The sequence below is a fragment of the Colobus angolensis genome, unplaced genomic scaffold, assembly GCF_000951035.1.
Source record: "Colobus angolensis palliatus isolate OR3802 unplaced genomic scaffold, Cang.pa_1.0 Scaffold16, whole genome shotgun sequence".
NCBI lineage: Eukaryota > Metazoa > Chordata > Mammalia > Primates > Cercopithecidae > Colobus > Colobus angolensis.
Window position 1 is genome coordinate 9,894,822 of NW_012114710.1, and position 22,115 is coordinate 9,916,936.

Here is a 22,115-nt window from a genome sequence, read left to right on the forward strand (position 1 = left end):
AGTTTACAAAAGTTAATTTTGATTATCGGTTTGTCTGACTTTTTGCTTTATCTTTGAAATGTGCTAAATTCTACTTACCTCCCTCTGTGTTAACAGACAGCACACAGCTTACCCTATGACATTTGTTAAGTTCCTGGAAATTTGTAACTAAACTATCAGCTGTTTTTAAAAACAATGTTGTCAGAGGATTGTGAAAGTGCATTAATTAAAAAACTAAGAGCTGAATTCATGTACATATGTCCTTATAATACTATTCAAAAACCATATTAAAACTTAGATGCAATAGTGTATACCTTCTTTATGCACATATATTTTCATTTCTAAATGTACTGCATAATTATTTTTGAGTGGAAGATTTCTAAATGTTAAGGACAAAAGAATAATCACAAAAAGCATATTTATTTTATGTTCTAATCCAGAAATCATTACTTTTTTTGAGAACTCCTCAGAAAACCTTGCGTTTGTGCCAGTTGTATGACTCAGTGTAGCACTTGGTAGTTGCTATAACAAACTAAAATCTTGGTTGCTTAATTCAACAAATGTTTATTTGTCACTTACACAAAGTCCAATACAGATGCTTCCAGCTAAGCTATTTTTCTGAGCAATTCAATCCAAGAAAAGAATTCCAAGGTCTAGGTTGTCATCATCATATGATTCTGCTATTTTGGAGTACTTCACTTCCAGACAGTGAGTGAGATCATAGAAAAATCATATATTTCATGGCCAGGCAATAATATATTCCCTCTATTCTGTTAACCAGAGCCAGTTACATGGCTCTAACTTAACTGCAAGAGAGGCTGGGAAGTTTTACGTGCCAGTACAGAACTGATGAAGTCAAAAGTGGGAGTTGTTCAGTCTCTAATCTCTTCCATACAAGGTGTGCCAGTCTAGAACCCTTTTGAGTATGTAAAGAGTGGCAATGAAAATGAAAATCTTCAGTAATAGTTTGTTATACTAAAGTTGTCTTTATTAGGATCTTGGTTTAAGGAATTGTATCTTAAATGTGGTATTTTTTATCATTTGTGCATAACTCTGTAAATTTTATCAAATTTCTTAGGAAACACATTTTATTTTATTACAGCCATCCTAGAAATTGAGTAAAAATCAAAATTTAGCAATCCACCAGGATTTTATATCAGAAATACCCAAGAAAAACACTATTGCACAGTAACAGACAGATGAAGTGCACAGTAAATATTCACCATTATGATTATATTCCAGTGGTTAGGCTTCATATTGGAAATAGCTGTCATGTACATGTTGACGGGGCACATTATTGCCTACATTCTGATTCTTTTTTTATGAATTATTTTGTAAGGAATTTTTTAGGGGATTAGTTTTGCCAAATAATATAATCAACCAAAAGAGAGAAATATATATACTATAAAAGCCTAGTTGGAATTACCAGTCGCTGTAACACTGAATTCATCAGATGCAAACTGTTATAGCTTCTAACAATTAAGCAACGTTTTGCAATACAAATATTAAAATTCATCAGGAAATAAGGGATAACAAGTTTATAAAATTATATTTGTACAGGCATAGACTTGGGTTCTATCTAAAAATATTGAAGTTTAAGGTTTACACAGAAAGTTGGCCTGACATTTTATATAAACTTATCCTAAAAATACACATTTTTTTTCCACATAACATTTGGTTGTTTTGAACTTGATATCTGACTAATATTGTTTGCTAAACCAGTTAGGCTTTCTGGCCTGAATTGGCAATTTCCTATAAGCTAACATTTATTGTAATTTTCTTTCATCTACAGATAATTAGAATTTTGGAGCATACAAAGTATTTGCTAAGTGAAGATATACAACCTATAACTTTATATAGCTGTCTTCTAAAGTCCTTGCTGAAAAACCAATTACATTTAAGGCATCGTAATTACAAGAGTGTAAAATCAAAATCTGTGAATGTTAAGAATTAAAACTGAACTAATTATTGGTCTCAAAATGTTTCATGTCTAGGTAAGTGAGAGATGCATCAAGGGCTTGTGATAATGCCTTAAAAAAATTCTGCCTAGCAGCACTCCAAAACATGTTACTTGCAGTTAGGGTCAACAATACATTTCAATATTACCTAAGTGATCAGTGGCATCACCACTAAACTAATACCTCTATAATTCTGGGTCAGTTGAAGTATCGTTGGTCATTAGTCATCACTTTCAGAAAAGCCCACTTTTCAATAACATTTACTTTTTTTCTTGAGAGAAAAATATGAGCCAATAATTAAACCCACAACTTCCAATTTAAAAATATGTAAGCTCAGCCTTTATTTATTACTGGAAGAATTAATCCAACCAAATACTTGATACAGTCGTAATTTTTAAAAGTATATATAAAGTATGTAGAATAAAAAGTTATAATCTAACTACTGTAATAAACAATATCACTTAAGTATTAATTAAAACTAATTAAAGTAACAGAAATGTAAGGTAGGCAGAAAAAGGAAGAAAATAATCACATGAGTTTACTCAGGGAAAGGAAGCTACTACCACAGTTATATGCAAAGCTGACATTGCTCATCCTGGGACCCCAAAAAAGTGGAAAATACCATGGCTTATACCATCTATAAAAAGGAAGCATAGTTTATATACAGAAATAAATTTGTTCTAGATATCTAGTGAAAATTTTCCATATATGAGGTGATTGAACCTAAATTATTAACAACTTTGCCACATAAAAGTTTGAGAATTTTAATAATCATTGATAGGTAAGAGCATCAGAAAAAAGGCCACTTATTTGTGGACAAACAAAGTACTATGTAACAAAAAAGCTATGACCAGATTGACTGATTTTCAATGTCATCATTGTTTATAATACCATAGATTCTCTTCTACCTATCATAATCTTCTAAGAACTCAATCTTGAAGACAGTGTTTAATGGTGACTCTAAAACAGAAAATCAACCCAGAGTTTCTAAAGAAATTTGGAAATCAGTAGATTGTGAACAAATACTATAAAGTTATAAAGTATTTACTATTCATCCAGCGAGGAACCAGAAATAATGATAGAAAACTAGCATTTGATGGGAAACATCAGCGTAAGAACCTCAGAAAAACTACAAGTAGGATAAACTAAAAGATATCTACAACAGGACCCATCACAAATTGTCAAAAAACAAAAACAAAATCTTGAAAGCAGCACTAGAAAAGTGACAAATCATATGTAACAAACCTGCACGTTATGCACATGTACCCTAGAACTTAAAGTATAATAATAATAATAACAATAATAATAAAGAAAAGTGACAAATCATCCACAAATGATACTCAATGGTATTAACAGCAATTTCTCGTTAGAAACTATAGTGGCCAGAAGGAGGAGGGATAACATGCTCAAAGTGCTGAAAGAAAAAGACTATCAGCCAAGAATTCTAAATCTAACAAAACTAATCTTCAAACATGAAAAAGAAATGAAGAAGTTTCCAGATAAAGAAAGACTGAGAGAACTTGTCACCTGCAGAGTTGCTGTACGAGAAATAAGATCTTCAGACTGAAAAGGAAGGACAGTATGTGGTAATTCAGTTCCACATGAAAAATAAACAGCATGAGCAGAGGTAATTACATAGGTAAGTATAAAACACAGTATAACTATATATTGTAACTCTTTTCAATCACAAGAAAGAACACAGGTGACTCAAACAGCATGTGGGGAATGGTAGAATTGACCTAGGAAACCAAATCTTACACTTGAGTTCAAGGATTCTTAGCTATATCAATGTAATGAATCCTAGTCAAAGAAAAATATGGTTCCTTCCTAAATACATGTGAACATTGAAAGCCATTATTAAATATTATTTAGCCAAAAATCTAGCCAAAATTTATACAATTATGGCTAAAATATATGGAACAAAATAAGTACCTAAGGATAATGGATTAGAAAGATGATTGAGTTATCAGCTAAACTGTTAGTAAAGTATAGCCATTGTAATATGGATCCTGGAGACAGAGTGTTAGGGTTTGATTCCTGGTTGCAACTCTTAATAGCTCTGTAATATTAAGCAAGTCATGAGAAGGAAAAAAGGGAGGGGAGGGAAGCCAAATCTGTCATTTGGAAGCTGGCCTGGCATGTTCAGTTGGCCACATAATTCTCCTATGGCAGATTTGCACAGAATGTAACCCTCCGATATGTTATCCATAAGCATAAAATGAGACAAGCTAGTCATTTCATAATTTGGTCTAAGCACAGACAAAAGTAAGGTCAGCTTGACACCTACAAAAATACCAAATATCCATCTTTTGGCTAATATAAGGAGGTGCTATCTCTCTCTCTCTCTCGCTCTCTCTCTCTGTCTCTGTCTCTGTCTCCCTCTCTTTTTGAGATGGGTTTATGTTCTGTCACCCAGGCTGGAGTGAAGTGGCTGAATCATAGCTCAGTGCAGCCTCAAACTCCTGGCTTAAGGGATCCTCCTGCCTTAGTCCACTGAGTAGCTAGGACTGCAGGTGTGAGGCAACATGCCCAGCTAATTTTTTACCATTTTTAGTAGAGACAGGGTCTCACTATGTGCCTAGTCTATTCTCCATCTCCTGGCCTCAAACAATCCTCTCACCTAGGCCTCCTAAAATGCTGGAATTACAGGTATGAGCTGCCATGCCCAATCTACTTCTTTATTAATTACATACTTATCTTCACTCTAGTCTGCCCTTCTAAAACTTAAGATTTATTGAGATATATTGCTTTTTGACAGCATTCAATTGAGAACAAATTTCTACTTTCTTAGACTACTCCCCAAGTCACCCAACTAAAACCCAAATTCTATAACATGTTCTTTTTGTTTTTGTTTTTGTTTTTTTTTAGATGGAGTCTCACTCTGTCACCCAGGCTGGAGTGCAATGGTGTAATCTAGGCTCACTGCAACCTCTGCCTCCTGGGTTCAAGTGATTCTCCTGTCTCAGCCTCCTGAGTAGCTGGGACTACAGGTGCATGCCACCTTGCCCAGCTAATTTTTGTCTTTTTAGTTGAGATGGGGTTTCACCACGTTGGCAATCAAACTCCTGACCTCGTGATCTGCCTGCCTCTGCCTTCCAAAGTGCTGGGATTATAGGTGTGAGCCACCACGCCCGGCCAACATATTCTTTTAATGTCCTTTTGCTGAGACAATCTATGGTTCCCCATAGTGTATGTTCTCTCTCATTCCAGTGAGTAACAAACCCAATTCAGTCAACCATAGAAGTATCCCTCATGACCTTTGGAGAGACAGCATTGATATCACTTAACCTTTCTATACTTTATTATCCTGATCTACAAAGTAGGGCCATCAAATGCACATTTCTCAATGGGTTGTTGTGAACATTTGATTAGATAAAACATATAAAGTATGTAGAATAATGTGTGGAACACAGTGAATACTCCAAGGTAATTAAAAAGTGGGAGAATCAGCTCAGAATCCAAGGCAGTACTTCTCATAACAAGGTACCAATATTTTTTAATAGATGTGGAGAAGCAGAAATGCACATTGAAGGTATAAAAATATTGAGAATAGAGATTAACAGAAGATTTTTGAAGCAGATTTCTCTGAAGAGTTCTGTTCTAAGCCTCACCATCTGCAAAGGGATATAATGAGAAATATCTGTTCATCACCTCAACTGAAAGAGGAGATCTTCAAAAAGCCCACCTGAAGAGCTTTATATACATTCTGAGAAGTTAAAAACCATGGCAGAGTACACTATTGTCTGACTAGACCTTGTAAAGGTAAGAGAGAAGCTAGTTGACAGTTGACAAACAAGCTACATAAGCAGCTGCCCAGAAATTGGACTGTCCTCTCAAAGTTTGTCAGGACAAAGAATATAGGAGTGTCTTCCTATGTAGACTTTCCGACGTAGGCCACAAATAATCTCATGTGTAAAAGACAGCCAGGATAAAGTCCCACTGATATTCTATTAGTGAGAGAGGAGGCTGAGAGTAAAGTACCCTCAGCAGAGGAAATCTGAAATTATCTCTGGATTCCCAGGGAGGAAAATGTACTACCTTATTAAGGAATTACAGGCGAATATTCCCCAACATTAAGGGATATCCAAAACTCTTTGAAGGTGCTCACTAAAAAGGCTTAGCTTGAAACAACTGTCAAACACAGTGAAAAAAACAGTTCATAACAGTAATGACTAAGAATATTTTCCCTTCCTTTCTTATTTGTTTGCCATCCTCTTCTCCCCAGTATCCCATGCTGCCTCATAGCAGAGAAATCAGAACCATAAATAGAAAGCTTAGGGATGGCAGTGGAAAGCAGAGATACCTGTCATGCTCTCCTTACCCATAGTGCTGACATCCAGCACTATGGTAGCAGAGTTCTAAAGTGGCCCCCATGACCTTCAGCCCATGGTGTTATTCCTGTGATTATGTTATATTATACAGTACAGGGATTTTGCAGATGCAGTTAAGGATTCTAACCAGTTAACCTTACAATGGGCAGGTTATCTGGGTGGGCCTAGCCCAATCATATGAATTCTTTAAACACAAAGAGTTTTCTTCAGCTGGCAGGGAAGAGAAAGATTCAAAATGAGAGAAAGGGTCAACAGAAGGAATTCTTCATTGCTGAGATGGAGAGGGCCAGATGGATGGAGCAGCCTCTGATGGCTAAGAGTGATCTTCAAGTAACAACCAGCAAGAAAACAGGGATTTCAGTTCTGCAGCTGCAAGGAAATGAAATCTACCAATTTGAATGGACTTGGAGGTGAACTCTTCTCCATAGCCCTAAAATTAGATCACAGCTTGGCCAACACTTTGATTTTAGCCATGTGAAACTCTAAGAATAGAACCCAGTTGAACCAGCCCAGACATCTGACCTACAAAACTGTGAGATGATAAATGAGTATTGTTTAAAGCTGCTAAATTTGTGGTAATTTGTTATGTAGCAAAAGGAAATTAATACACACATATAGCTGGCCTATCAACCTACAATGAAGTCTGGATACTGGCTTCTTACCAGGCTAGATTTATTATTATCCCAACTGAGAATATTTGGCAACTAAAAATGATTTATACGGCATTTTATGACTTAAGAGTGATCATAAAATCATTACATTGAGTTTCAAAGGGCAGGAAAAGAACTTCTCCAACTGAACAAATAATAAAGAATGTGGGAGACATTATAAAATTCCTTTGTAAATGCTTCCTGTGAGTTGTAATTGTTCAGTAAACCAGTTATTTATTGGAAATCTAATAATTGCTTCTGGTTATATTTTAATAGAGGCATGCACAAACCCATATTAATGTTAATTTAAAAGTCTACGACAGGAAAGCTAAGTTACTATATTGAAATTTTTAAACTAAATACATCAAAATTGTGTGAGATTATTGTTACCAATAACAAACAAACCTACTTACAAGTGGACCTTATTGTTAGACATGGCATGGCAATGTAAACATAGAACCTTTGAATCAATGAATATAAAATTCACAAAGGATCACATTTGACAGTGGAACAAGTGGTTTCAACTATAGCAGATCTGAAAATGAAAACATGATCTTCAACATTTTACTGATGTTTTTATGGGCTAAAATCAACTCTGCCATCTACAAGTGAAAATGGTTTAACTACACATCTGACAAAGGTCTAATACCTAGAATCTATAAGTAACTTAAACAAATGTACAAGCAAAAAACAAACACCACCATAAAAAACCGAGCAAAAGACATGAACGGACACTTTAACATACACACGGTCAACAAACATATGATAAAAAGCACAATATCACTAATAATTAGAGAAAAGAAAATCAAAACCTCAATAAGATGTCATCTCATACCAGTCAGAATAGCCATTTTGACTGAATTACCAAAAAGTAAAAAAATAACAGATGCTGGTGAGGTTGTGGAGAAAAAGGAACACTTACACGCTGTTGGTGCGAGTATAAATTAGGTTCAACCACTATAGAAAGCAGTGTGGCAATCCCTCAAAGACCTAAAACAAGAACTACCATTTGATCCAGCAATCTCACCGCTGGGTATATACCGAGAAGAATATAAATAGTTCTATTATACAGACACATGTACAACGATGTTCATTGCAGCACTGTTCATAGTAGCAAAGACATGGAATCAACCTAAATGCCCATCAACAATAGACTGGATAAAGAAAATGTGATACATGTACACCATGGAATACTATGCAGCCATAAAAAAGAATGAGATCATGTCCTTTGCAGGAATGTGGATGGAACTGGAGGACATTATCCTTACAGACTAATGAAGGAACAGAAAACCAAATACAGCATGTTTTCACTTGTAAGTGGGAGCTAAATGATGAGAACACATGAACATATAAGGGAGAACAACACACACTGGGACCTATCAGAGAGGAGGAGGGTGGGAAGGAAGAGAGGATCAGGAAAAATAACTAATGGGAACTAGGCTTGATACCTAGGTGACAAAATAATCTGTACACCAAACATCTGAGTCATGTGTTTACCTATAAAACAAACTTGCATATGTACCTCTGAACATAAAAGCTAAAATATTTAAAAAATGAAAATAAAAAGACAAATTTGATTTAAAATAATTAAAAAGTAAAACAGTTTAATACCTTTGTTAGAGAAAAAAAATTATCTAGAAGCCTAACTCAAGCAAAAACATTAACTTCTTCTTACAAAACAAACAAAAAGTTTACAAAGTTTATGAGTGGTCAAATACATACTGTCAGGCTAAAATATCAAGGTCAACATTATATTCTGAGTAATGTTATCTTTTCCACACATTAGGTGTGTGTGTATATACATATATATAACACACACATATAGATACTTATAAATACATGTGATATACAATATTTTATGAGATAATCTCTCCAAGTAAAAATTAATTTTAAATGTCAGCAAGACATTCAAAATGTTTAGCTAGTTTTCTCATTAACAAAAGAGTCTAATACATCTATAAAATAACTAATAGAATAAAACAACATGTTGAGAAACAGCTTAGAAAACAACAAAAACATTTGAGCCAGCAAATGGTTGTCAAAGATTTGTCTAAAACTTTTCCTTTGCTTAAAAAAAAACATAAACCCCAAATTTCCTAGGCAATACCATTCAGGACATAGTCATAGGCAAAGACTTCATGAATAAAACATGAAAAGCAACGGCAACAAAAGCCAAAATTGACAAATGGGATCTAATTAAACTAAAGAGCTTCTGAACAGCAAAACAAACTATCATCAGAGTGAACAGGCAACCTACAGAATGGGAGAAAATTTTTGCAATCTATCCATCTGACAAAGGGCTAATATACAGAATCCACAAGGAACTTAAACAAATTCACAAGAAAAACAAACAAACAAACAACCCCATCAAAAAGTGGGTGAAAAGTATGAACAGACACTTCACAAAAGAAGACATTTATGCAGCCAACAAACATATGAAAAAAAGCTCATCATCACTGGTCATTAGAGAAATGCAAATCAAAACCACAATAAGATACCATCTCATGCCAGTTAGAATGGTGATCATTAAAAAGTTAGGAAGTAACAGATGCTGGAGAGGATCTGGAGAAATATGAACACTTTTACATTGTAGGTGGGAGTGTAAATTAGTTTAACCATTGTGGAAGACAGTGTGGCGATTCCTCAAGGATCTATAACCAGAAATACCATTTGACCCAGCAATCCCATTACTGGGTATATATCCAAAGGATGATAAATCATTCTACTATAAAGACACATGCATGTGTATGTTTATTGTGGCACTGTTCTGTTTATAATAGCAAAGACTGGGAACCAACCCAATTGACAGACTTGATAAAGAAAATCTGGCACATATACACCATGGAATACTACGTGGCCATAAAAACGATGAGTTCATGTCCTTTGCAGGGACATGGATGACGCTGGAAACCATCATTCTCAGCAAACTAACACAAGAACAGAAAACCAGACACTTCATGTTCTCACTCAGAAGTGGAAGTTGAACAATGAGAACACATGGACACAGGGAGGGGCACATCACACACCAGGGCCTGTTGGAGGGTTGGGGGATAGAGGAGGGATAGCATTAGGAGAAATACCTAATATAGATGATGGGTTGATGGGTGCAGCAAACCACCATGGGACGTGTCTATATAACAAACGTGCACATTCTGTATATGTACCACAGAACTTATAGTATAATAAAAAAAGAAAATGCTAGAACATGCAATTTTAATGAACTCCATAAGATTGATGCAAGTCAAATCACCTATAATAACCTATTTAATAAGCAATGTTATGTGTATCTGACTTGGAAAAACAAAATTGGTATCTAAAAGGATACAAATTTAATGTTAGGCATGGACTCACAGAGGGTTTGGATGGCTGCCTGGTCTTTTCTGAGTCCTTAAAGATTCCATTACTAAAAACTGCAGTCCATGACTTAGCATGGAGTAGACAAAATGGTGTAAATTCCTCTAAATGGCATCTTTGGTAGAATGTAACTTTATTGGTTTGGCACAAATGGAAATAAGGTTATGATTAAAACTCTTATCTCAAGCATTAGCTACTATAGCTAAGTTTACTGGAAAGGCTATAGGTGCCTAACAAACTTTTCTAAACTCCCTTGCTAAATTTTCTTTGTAGATAATCAAGTTGCCTTGGACTGTCTGTTGAATGAACAAGGGGCAGTGTGTACAATAGCTAACACTTCCTCCTGAACTTGGATAAACACATCTGGTATTGCAAAACCTCATTATCACTGAATGACCTCTTGCAGTATTCTCATTCAAGCATTCTTCAGTCCCTTGGCAATATGATTGTAATGACTGAAAGAGGGAGCCTGTGCCACTGTTTCTACCATCCTCTTCACCAAAACTAAAATATGGTCTTCATGATGTGTGGAGACTCCTCACATGCATTGCAGTGAACATTCCTTGCAGATCAGAAAAACTTGACTGAGAAAGCTCATTTTTGAAAAGTAACCTAAAGAGTGTCATTGAAGTGGATTTTAAGTAAGCATGTAATGGTTTTCATGGTTGTCACTGGACTCAATCTCAGGAGATGGAATGACAGACATGCTTAAACAAAGAAGCCAAGATAGTGGAATTAAAAGGGTTTAATCTCAGTGCTTCCACAAGTATGAAGTGCATACATTTATAATGTTCACTTATCATAGGGTAAATATAAAACTGATTTATTTAAAGAATGTTCTTTTTCAAGAATTCAAGGAACACAGAATTTTGTGAAATCTTGTATTTTTACTTGTGTCTTTTTTTCTTTCTAATTCTACCCCCCTGCCATCTATTACTTTATACACCAATTGATATATAAGTAGTTTCTTGGGGGATGACATATTAGCTAAAGATTTCCTATGTAGTGAATGAGAATTTTGGAGCATTTGGAGTAAATTTTCCCAGTATTTGAGGATTTCCCACTTCCTAAAACTATGCAAACATTAGATATCAATATTTGTAAGCATTGATAATGTAATGTATAGTGAAATTGCTTTTTCATCTATTAATGGTAAGCTATATTATCTTCACATAGCCTTGTAAGTCATTTGCATTAATTCATTTTCCTCTGATTTTATTTTCATTTCCCTTGTAACGTTAGTCTCCTTGTTACTGATTTCTAAGAGCTCAAGTATCATTAAAGATATTAACATTTTGTCCTGCTTTGCAAATAAAATATTTTTTTCCTAAAAAACATTTCACTCAAATTTGTAACTTGTATTTTTAAAATTTAACATGTATTAGTAATTAATAAAAGCATAAGAGGAGTAGATACTTTTAAGTATTTTTATCTGATTTAAAAATAAGTGTCCCATCTTATTTTGAACTTGGAATTGCATATATCAAAATTTTAAATCACAATGCAAAAACGCAAAAGGGGAAAGAGTAGTGTATTCCCTGTGGCAAAATGTTCAAGAGCTTAAATCCTTTTGATTAGCTTTGTTAATTTAACAAGGAGAATCTTGGCTATAACTTTTCTCGTCATTAAGGTGAGAAATACTGATGTGTTGGGAAGAAATTTTTGAATATGAATATATTTATTGCCCCTGAAATGCTTAACAGATATATCTGCAGTACAAAATCAGACCTCCTATGCTTTGTATTAAGCATTATGAGAGATAGTCTTTGGGCATTCTTCTTTTTTAAAAACAAGCAGAAACTTTCAGATAGTTTATACCAATAACACCTTGGAATTTAAATTTTCCTTTTGGGTACGGCAAGTCAATTACACTAGCTATCCCATATTTTTCAATCATAAGTTGTTGAATGAGATACAATAAAAAACAGCAGTAATTCATTTTATAGATAAAAAGCAATTCTTTCTCGTTACAAAAGTAGTACACTTGTTTTAATGGTGGAATGAAAATTTCAGACATCAGTAAAATTAAAATAGTTATATTGCCTTGCAATTATCTTTACCTTGAATGACTTGAGTAATAAGCTCTGCATCTGGACAAAGATATATTAACTTTATAAAAATAACAATCAAATAAAAACTACATTCTCAGTAGCATGCGAAAAATAGAGGAAAATATATTTTCTTAAGCTTAATAATGCTATTCTCATTCTTATTTAGATGTTCAAGGCAATGTCTGAGAAGTAGGCATCTAGATTAAAAAAAGATATTTCCTAACTTCCAAAAGTTAACCACCAAAATGAACAAATAAATCACTCCACAAGTCCTTGTAAATATTACAAAACTAACTACTGCATACATCTTACTGCATTTTATATATAGACAGTTGCATATGTAATTCCTTTGTAGAGCATTTAACATTTATGAAGTCTTTAACATTCTCTAGATTCTATTCTACCTATCCTGAAGTACAGGTATAGTGAGTGAATTGTTCCCTTTGGGTATTTACCAAATATTGTTGATTCATTTTAGGGGAACTGGATCTTTACATGATTTATATGAGATCAAATAGACAGTATGACCCATATACCTCGAGAAAGATAAGCATTACTTTATTTTTTCAGTATGGAAACCCAACGTACAGCAATACCTTTATAGTTCTAAACACATTGCTATACTTAATAATTCTTGAAAAATTAGAAAGTGAAGGCAACATAACCAACTTATAATGGAGGATTCTATTGGAACATAATGATTTTATTTATTTTTGTTTATTTTTAGTGGACCTTCTCAAATTTAGATTAATCCTAACACCTATGTAATATAACAGCTAATAATAACACTTGATAGCAAGATGACATAACATGGAGTTTGCTCACTCTGAGTTTTCTAGCACAGCATTTTCATTTGTCTTCAACTTGATATTTTTAAGACTCATTTTACTTTCTCTTGAGTCCTATCCTATGCTATTTCATAGAGGTGGATCTATATGTCAAAAAATAAACAAAGCAGATGCAGACAGGATTAAGCAGATTAAATGCATATTAATATCATTGTTCTTCATGTGTGAAAATTATTTCAGCAAAATCAACCATTAATTTTTCATTAGAATTATCCAGCCTTTAAAGCATACCTTTAACTATCTTGAAATAGAATATGAAATATTAGAATGTAGAAATAAAATGCTTTTTGAAATAAACACCGTATTTTATTTCCTTGTAAATTTTGAAAAGACAACCAAAATCTAGTCCTCAAGCACATTTCTATTTAGAGAATGTTTAATTAGGCACACACCATGTCAGCAGCTTTAGAACATCACTCTCAAATGAACAGACTATGGAATGAATTTAAAATATAAATAGTACACACACAAACATTACTAAATTCCATACAATGCCAAGTATTTGAATGTTAGGCTGCCAGATGACAAAGGAGATTCTATTAAGTGACTGAAACACTTTTGTATGTGACAATTAATTGTATGTGCCACCTTGACTGGGCTAAGGGATGCCCAGATAGCTGGTAAAACATTTCCAGATGTGTCTTTGAGGGTGTTTTTAGAGAGATTAGCATTTGAGTAAGTAGAGACGAAGTAAGGAAAATCCACCAATACCAGTGCAGACAGACAACACCTAATCCATTGCAGGCCTGAACAGTTTAAAAAGGCAGAGGAATTCTGTCTATCTTTTCTTGACCTAAGATGGCCATCTTCTCCAGTTCTTGAATACTAGCATTCCTGGTTCTCTGGCCTTCAGACTCCAGGACTTAATACAACTGCCTCCTGTCTGCCCTCTCCAGTTTTCAAGCCTTTAGCCTCACACTGGGAGTTACGCCCTTAGTTCCCCTGGTTCTCAGACTTTCAGACACAACCCAAATTATACCACTGGCTTTCCTGATTCTCCAGCTTGCTGAAAGCATATCATGGGACTTTGTGTCCTCTACAATCATATTATCCAATCCCCGTAATAGATCTCCTCTTGTATATTTATATATATCCTATTGGTTCTGTTTTTCTGAAGAAATTTGAATAACACAATATATAAAATATTGATTTACATAAGAGTCCACAGGGTATTTGCCTTGCAGTTAACATCATTAATACAGAAAAAGAAAAACAGCTTATATTAAGTGAGAATATTATAATTTTAATTGATGGTTAGTAATTATTTTTAAGCAATGTTTATCTTGAAGGAGGTTGTATTTGAATGCCACAGAAGAAAATAAAATTAACAAATGCCATTTCAGATTTACAACTTTTAAAATTAGATACATGAATTTGAATTATTTTTTTTTTCATTTTGAGTTAGTGTTATGCAAGTATTGGTAACACATTCTGTAAGAGACTGTATTAGTAAGTTTTGTATTGCTATAAAGGAATACCCAAGGTATTCCATTTGCACTGGTATAATTGAATACCCAAGGAAAGAGGTTTATTTGACTGATAGTTCTGCAAGTTATATAAGCATGGCACTAGTATCTTCTTGGCTACTGATGAGGCCTCAGGTATATTGTTCGGGGTGGAAGACAGAGAAGGAGCAGGCATGTCACATGGCAAGAGAGGGAGCAAGAGAGAGAAAAGGAGCTGCTAGGCCTCTTTAAACAACCAGCTCTCATGTGAACTCACAGAGCAACAATTCACTCTTTACCATGAAGATGATGCCAAGCCCTTTATTAGGGGTCTGCTCCAATAACACAAACACCCCTCACCAGTCCCCACCTCTAACATTGAGGATCACCCTTCAACCTGAGATTTGGAGGGGACAGACATCTAAACTATATCATTCTGTTTCTGGCCTCCCATATCTCATGTTCTTCTCACATTGCAATATAAAATCACCCTTTCCCAACAGTCCCCTGGTCTTAACTCATTCTAGCATCAGCTCAAAAGTCTAAAGTCCAAAATTCCATGTGAGACCTATGAGCCTATAAGACCAAAAACAAGTTATTAATTTCCAAGATACAATGGTGCTAAAGGAATCAGGTAAACATTCCTATTCCAAGACAGAAATAAGACAAAAGATAGAGGGAACATTCCCCATGCATGTCTGAAACCCAGAAAAGCAGGTATTAAAATTTTAAACCCCCCAAATCATCTCTGTTGACTCTAATTCTGGGTACACTGGTGCAAGGAGTGGGTTCCCAAGGCCTCGGGCAGCTCCACCCCTGCAGCTTTGCTGGATGCAGCCCACGTGGCTTCTTTCATGGGTTGGAGTTAAATGCCTGTAGCTTTTCCAGGCTCACAGTGCAAGCTGCCCATGGCTCTACCATTCTCAGGTCTGGAGGGAGGCAGCCCACTACTTACAGCTCACTAGGGGACTTTGTGTGGTAGCTCCAATCCCAAATTTCCTTTTGGCACTTCTCTTCTAGAGGCTCTCTGTGAGGCCTCTGCCCCAGGAGGGACGTTTTCTCTGGGTATCTATGCTTTCTGATACATTCTCTGTAATCTAGGTAGAATATAGCAAGCGTCCTTCACTCTTGCATTTTGTATACCTGCAGACCCAACTCCATGTGGAAGCCACAAAAGGATTACAGCTTACACTCTCTGGAGCAGTAGCCCATGCTGTATCTAGGGCTCTTTGAGCCCAGGCTGGATCTGCTTGACTTCTGAGAGCAGTATCCTGAGGTGGCATAAGGCAGCGGTATCCTCGGCCTGGCTCCTCAAACCATTCTTTCCTACTAGGCATCTGGGCCTGTGATGGGAGGAGCTGTCTTCAAGATTTCTGAAATGCCTTTGAGGACTTTCTCCCATTATCTTGACTATTGGCACTTGTCTCCCTTTTAGTCAAGCTAATCTCTCTAGCAAGTTGCTGCTCCACAGTGCATTTAAATTCCTCTCTAGAAAATGCACTTTCCTTCTCTTCCACGTAGCTAGGGTGTGAATTTTTCAATTTTTATCCTCTGCTTCATTTTTAATTATAAGTTCCAATGTTAAGTCATCTTTTATGCTCGTATATGATTGCAGGTTGTTGGATGCAGCCACACTACTTCTTGAATGTTTTGCTGCTTAGATATTTCTTCCACCAGATACCCTAGGTCACCATGCTTAAATTTAACCTTCCAGAAATCTTTAGGGCATGGACACAATGCAGCCAAGATTTTTGCTAGGGCATGACAAGGATACACTTTATTCCATTTTCCAATAGATTCCTCATTTCCATCTAAAGCCTCATAAGCCTGGCCTTCACCATCAATATTTCTATCAGCATTTTGTTCACAACCATTTAGCAAGTCCTAAGAAGTTTTAAACTTTCATTCATCTGCTGTCTTCTTCTGAGACTTTCAAACTCTTCTAATCTCTGCTTGCTACCCAGTTCCAAAGCTGCTTCCCATTTTCATGTATCTTTATAGCAATGTCCCATGTCTGCATTAGTCAGTTTTGTGTCGTCATTAATGAACACCTGAGTCTGGTAATTTATAAAGAAAATAAGTTTATTTGGCTCATAATTTGACAGGGTCTACAAGCATGGCAACAACATCTGCTTGGCTTCTGGTGAGGACTCAGGAAGGTTTTATTCATGGTGGAAGATGGAAGAGGAGCAGGTGTGTCACACGGTGAGAGAATGAGCAAGAGAAAGATGCCAGATTCTTTGAAAAAGGCAGCACTTTCATGAACTAATAGAGTGAGAACTCACTCATTACCCAGGGAGGACATTAAGCCATTCATAAGGGATCCATCCCCGTGACACAAAAACCTCCCATTAGGCTGCAGCTCCAACATTGAGGATGACATTTCAACATGAAATTTGGAAAGGACAAACATCCAAATCATGTCAGAGACATAAAAAAAATTGAAATTCAGGATAACAGTATTCAGTCAAATCTTATATCACTTACCATGAACATCTTTCAATTTAGCTTGTTGAAGCATATCTCCCACCCATGGTAATGTCTACAAATTTCTCTTCTTCATCCTTTATTTCCAGTTTTATTGTACATACCTACAATTTTCTTTAATATCCTATTATGTTATAACTTATTAGCTTCTGTTCATTTCTCCTTCATACTCAATTGCAGTTCCAGTTTGAGTATTTATAGTATTTGGAGGGCCGAACACAGGTGGCTTCATTATTATTCTGTTATTATTACTAGAGCTCTAAAATTTTAGATAAAGTCTTACACACTAACAGTCTTAGATTTTCATATATGCTTGATCTTAATTAAACATTGAGGATGTTACAGACTTGACCTGAACCAAAAACATAAAAGCAATAACCTTAGAGACGAAAGCCAGAAGATGTCCCAGAAAAGGGAGCATTGCTATTAATGATAACCTGGGAATTGGCAGGGAGATTTTAGTAATTTCAAAATAAAGTCTTTTGAAATATTGCTAATATATTCTAACACCAGCACAATTAATTCAGAATATATTATAGTATAGCTATTGTATGTTGTCTTTATACATAACATACAAACACACAGTGACTTGAGTATCCCAATTTGTCTGTGAAATATCTCTACTCTTTTAAAAAACTCATCCAATAAAATGGTATAACAGTTAAAAAGAAATTTATGCATTTACCAAATAGGTCCTTATCTTCAATGATTGCCATCTCAACCTCTTTTTCAGTAATGATTGTGCATGCGACAGGAACTTGAAGAAGGACGCTAATCTCACCAAAGGACTCCTTCTCCTTAAGTTGACCCATATAAACAAGTTTTTGAGATCTTTTCTGTTAAAAAATATATATATTATTGATGTTTAACCATACAATGAATCAGTATTGTTTTTATCAGAAACTCACTCATAAACCATTTAACGATATGATATTTAAAATAAATTAGCAACTGTATTCAAATTAGAGAAAAATTTACTTACATAGGTGTTTCAATCATATTAGAGAAATAGTAAATTCATAGATAACATAGGCATATCTAAGGTAATTGAATGCATTGCCATTTAGAATCCACAAAGATGTTTAGGAAATAATGAGCTAATTCAACTTTTCAAGGATTTAGGATATCACTTTGTGATAGCTTCATTTAAGATGTTTCATAGTTTCATTTAAGATGTTTTGTTAACTACCATTTGTTACATCAGCCCTAGTCACAAGGCACTCTTGTTGAACCCACAGGGAAGAATTAAAACAAGCAGAAAATGCCAGGGCCAGAACTGATGCTATTAAGTGAAAAAGGAGGGATTATTTCCTATCTTTTCTGTTTAAGTACAAAAGAAACATGGAAAATGAGTTTGACTCAGGGAACTAGAATTTTGATTCAAATAAGAGACCTTGTGGAGAAGGGCCTACAGGATGTTCAATACGAATGGTTCTGGAGAAAATGTTGAGACCTCAAATTACCTTTGCTGGGAGATTTGCTAGGAGTTGATGACCACTAAGATGTATAAAAGAGAATGTAGTCCTCAGGTAGAAGAGTGACAAGAACTTGGAAGAGGCAAAAGCCTTTACTAAGTATCCTGGAGTCAAATCCAATATAACTTGAATATTTGCACCTATATACATGGCAAATCTTTACACTGAATATGACTACTACAGCAGAATTCAATTAGTTTACATATTTAATTGAATTCCATTCAAGACTCCCTGACCAACTAATGATTAGTTCTAACTTTTCTATCACACATTACATATTTGTGCCTCTTCTAGAACTTCATAAAAATGAAATTATACAGAATGTGCTCATTCAGGTTTAGCATTTTGGCCCAACGTAATATGTTTGAGATTCTTACAAGTATCCATGATTATTTTTACTGCTATGTGGCATTTTATAGTATAAATATACTGTAACATCTCTATTCATTCAACTGTCAGTGGACATGTGGATTACTTCCAGTTTTTAGTTTGTAAGAATTCATACACGTTTTTTGTTGTTGTTGTTGTTGTTGTTTTGAGACACAGTCTTGCTCTGTTGCCAGGCTGGAGTGTAGTGGCACAATCTCAGCTCACTGCAACCTCCGCCTCCCAGGTTCAAGTGATTCTCCTGCCTCAGCCTTCTGAGTAGCTGGGACTACAGGCATGCATCACCATGCCCAGATAATTTTTGCATTTTTTAGTAAAGATGAGGTTTTACCATGTTGGCCAGGATGATCTCGATGTCTTGACCTCTTGATCCGCCCACCTCGGCCTCCCAAAGTGCTGGGATTACAGGTGTGAGCCACTATGCCCAGCCCTAGAATTCATGTAAGTCTTTGGGTAGACATATGTTTTCACTTTTCTGGAGAAACTATCTAGAGTGGAATTAGGTCAAATGATTAAGTGCATCTTAGCTAATCTGATATGTTTGTTCTAGTACTTGGCTGTGGTTTTAATTTTCATTTCTCTGATGAATAAGAATGTAAAGCATATTTTACTGTGTTCATTGATCATTTGTATATCTTACAAATCAATATATCTTACAACTTATATTCTTATATCTTAAGACTAAATAAACCAAAAGCAAACAATTTCAAAAAATTGAATAGAAATTTCACAAACTAATACAAATAAATGTCTAGTAAGTACATGAAAATGTGTCCAACACTCTTTATTCTTTAGAGTAGATTAATTGATTAAAAAGAATACATAAGTTGAAAACTTACCACTTTATTTGATTGTAGTTTCACAAATCCTATAATACTTCTATAAATGTTACAACATCCAGAATTAATATAACCCACAAAAGAAATTATATTTCCACTTTCCACTATCACTGAAAAGAAGAGAGAGAGTTCATTTCACACATTCTTGTCTTCAATAAATTATTTTAGATATTTTATGAACAAAAGTTAATGTAATTTAATTCAATAACTATTAATGGTAAGTTTCTTAATAGATTCCAGTTTATAGACAGTACTTAACACAATATTTAAAAAATTATGCCCATTATTTATATCTTTAACATAATACATGTAACATTGCAAACACTGACAAGACTTTGGCAGTAAAGGCACTGATATACTAGCATACTGTATGAGGCAGGAAGGAAAGGGGAATATGGAAGAAACCTTGATCTGTAGCATTTGCTGAGTTCCAAGGTTTAAATATTTCCACCATGGCTCATTTCAAATTTCTGACAGTTTAATAACAAATTCACAATATTGATAAATATTTGAAAATTAGCTCTCCAGAACCTGTATCTTGGGCTGTACTAACACTCTACTGATTACAGTAGGAGTTAAAAGCAAGGGCTTTGAGGACACATTGGCCCACTTTGAACCTAGTCCACTACTTTCTATGTCACCTTAGATAAATGACATAATCCCTCTGAGCTTCAAATTTTTCATCTTTAAAATGGAAAAATTAATTAAGAGTCCTTACTTTAAGCCTTATATAAACCACATGGGGCATATAAAGTACTTAGCATGTTGCCTGGTACATAGTACAACACAATATCATGTTATTACAATAAATCAATGTTACTATCATTAGTCTTTCAAACTTGTAAAGTCACTCTAAGGCCAAGATACATTTGAAGGTGAACTCTATTATAACTTTGTAACTATCAATGTATTAAAATAAAAATCCCTTGATCTACATAACATTTTAAATTATCAACATGATGTAAATAGTTAAATCAAATGGTAATATATAAATTAAAATTAGTATTTCAAATTATTTTCTATTTTATGAATTCTGAAACATATCAATGTTTAATTCTGAAAACTTTAAACACAGCAGTAGTAACCTAAATATAAAGACACATATATAACTTTCTCATAATTTTATCAAGTATATAAACTATTAAAAACAAGTTTTTTGATCACTTGAAGGCATTCCTGTTTGTTTTCTAGCATAAAAGAGCATGTATCAACATAATAAAAATTACTGATGTTACCAAAATAATAAAGAAACTAGAGCATAGCATAATTCTTTAAAAATTATGGCTAAAATAAGAACACAGTAACAATTGCTAAATATAATTTACCACTAGCAAAAAATAAACATCAACATACAATGTAAAAAGTACTTCAAGATAAATGAAGTGGGATTCAATAATTTTGCTGGCATAATTATGAGGATAGCCTATCTTTTTCTCCTCATGTCATAGCTACTTCAAAGTTTATAGTGAAAAATTTAAAGGTTATTCTACTGTTGTCAATCATTTATTTTGTTTAAAAAAAAATTTATGGTAACTCTTCTTTTTTTACAGCAGAAAATGATATTAAAATTATCTTACAATGTAAAAGTATAGCGTATGTGTAGAATTATGTGAAACATTTTCTCACAGATTTTTCTTTTAAAAGTAAGAGGAACTCCTCTATCAAAACACATGATAGCAGAAACTATGTAACTTCTTTTAGTCAATCCTCAAGGATATAAAGAAAGGCATAGAAGCTCCTAGCAATTGTTATAGATAAGGAAATAATGCACTTAAACGTGTACTAAAGAAATTCATTATTTTTAACTATCAGACCTGTACTACTCTAATTCTTGAAAGTCAAACCCTTTGTAGATCACAGAGATGTATATATAACAACAAAGAGGAAAAAGGCCCCAGGAATTTTTCTTTGTGTTGAAGTCAAGCCAAAATTGGAAAAGCCAAACCATTGTTGCAAAATCTATGACGCAGTCTCATTCCCTAGAGGGGCAATTGGCTACTTGAATCATTGTCTGTGGTCTTTATGATAATCATAGCAAATGTTCATCTCAATGAAGACAATAAAGCAAACCTTTCTGACCTAGGTAAAGAGTTTGCATTTAAATACACATAAAAATTGTATCTTCTGGTCAGGCACAGTGGTTCACACCTGTAATCCCAGCACTTTGGGAGGCCGAGGCAGCGGATCACCTGAGGTCAGGAGTTTGAGACCACCTGGCCAACATGGCGAAACCCCGTCTCTAATAAAAATACAAAAACTAGTTGGGCTTGATGGTGGGCACCTGCAATCCCAGCTAATCGGAAGGCTGAGG

At 34.7% G+C, this 22,115-nt stretch overlaps 1 protein-coding gene across 2 annotated transcripts in view; it reads right to left on the bottom strand.

Moving 5' to 3' along the window:
• Nucleotides 1–22,115, bottom strand: part of CNBD1 (cyclic nucleotide binding domain containing 1) — a 617,967-nt gene that overhangs the window by 97,881 nt on the left and 497,971 nt on the right. For both annotated transcript variants that reach the window (XM_011937078.1, XM_011937079.1), the window contains exons 9-10: nucleotides 19,805–19,914; nucleotides 17,789–17,939 (exon numbers count right to left, since the gene is read on the bottom strand). In XM_011937078.1, the coding sequence (XP_011792468.1) occupies nucleotides 17,789–17,939; nucleotides 19,805–19,914 (261 nt within the window). The remainder of the gene's footprint in view (nucleotides 1–17,788; nucleotides 17,940–19,804; nucleotides 19,915–22,115) is intronic.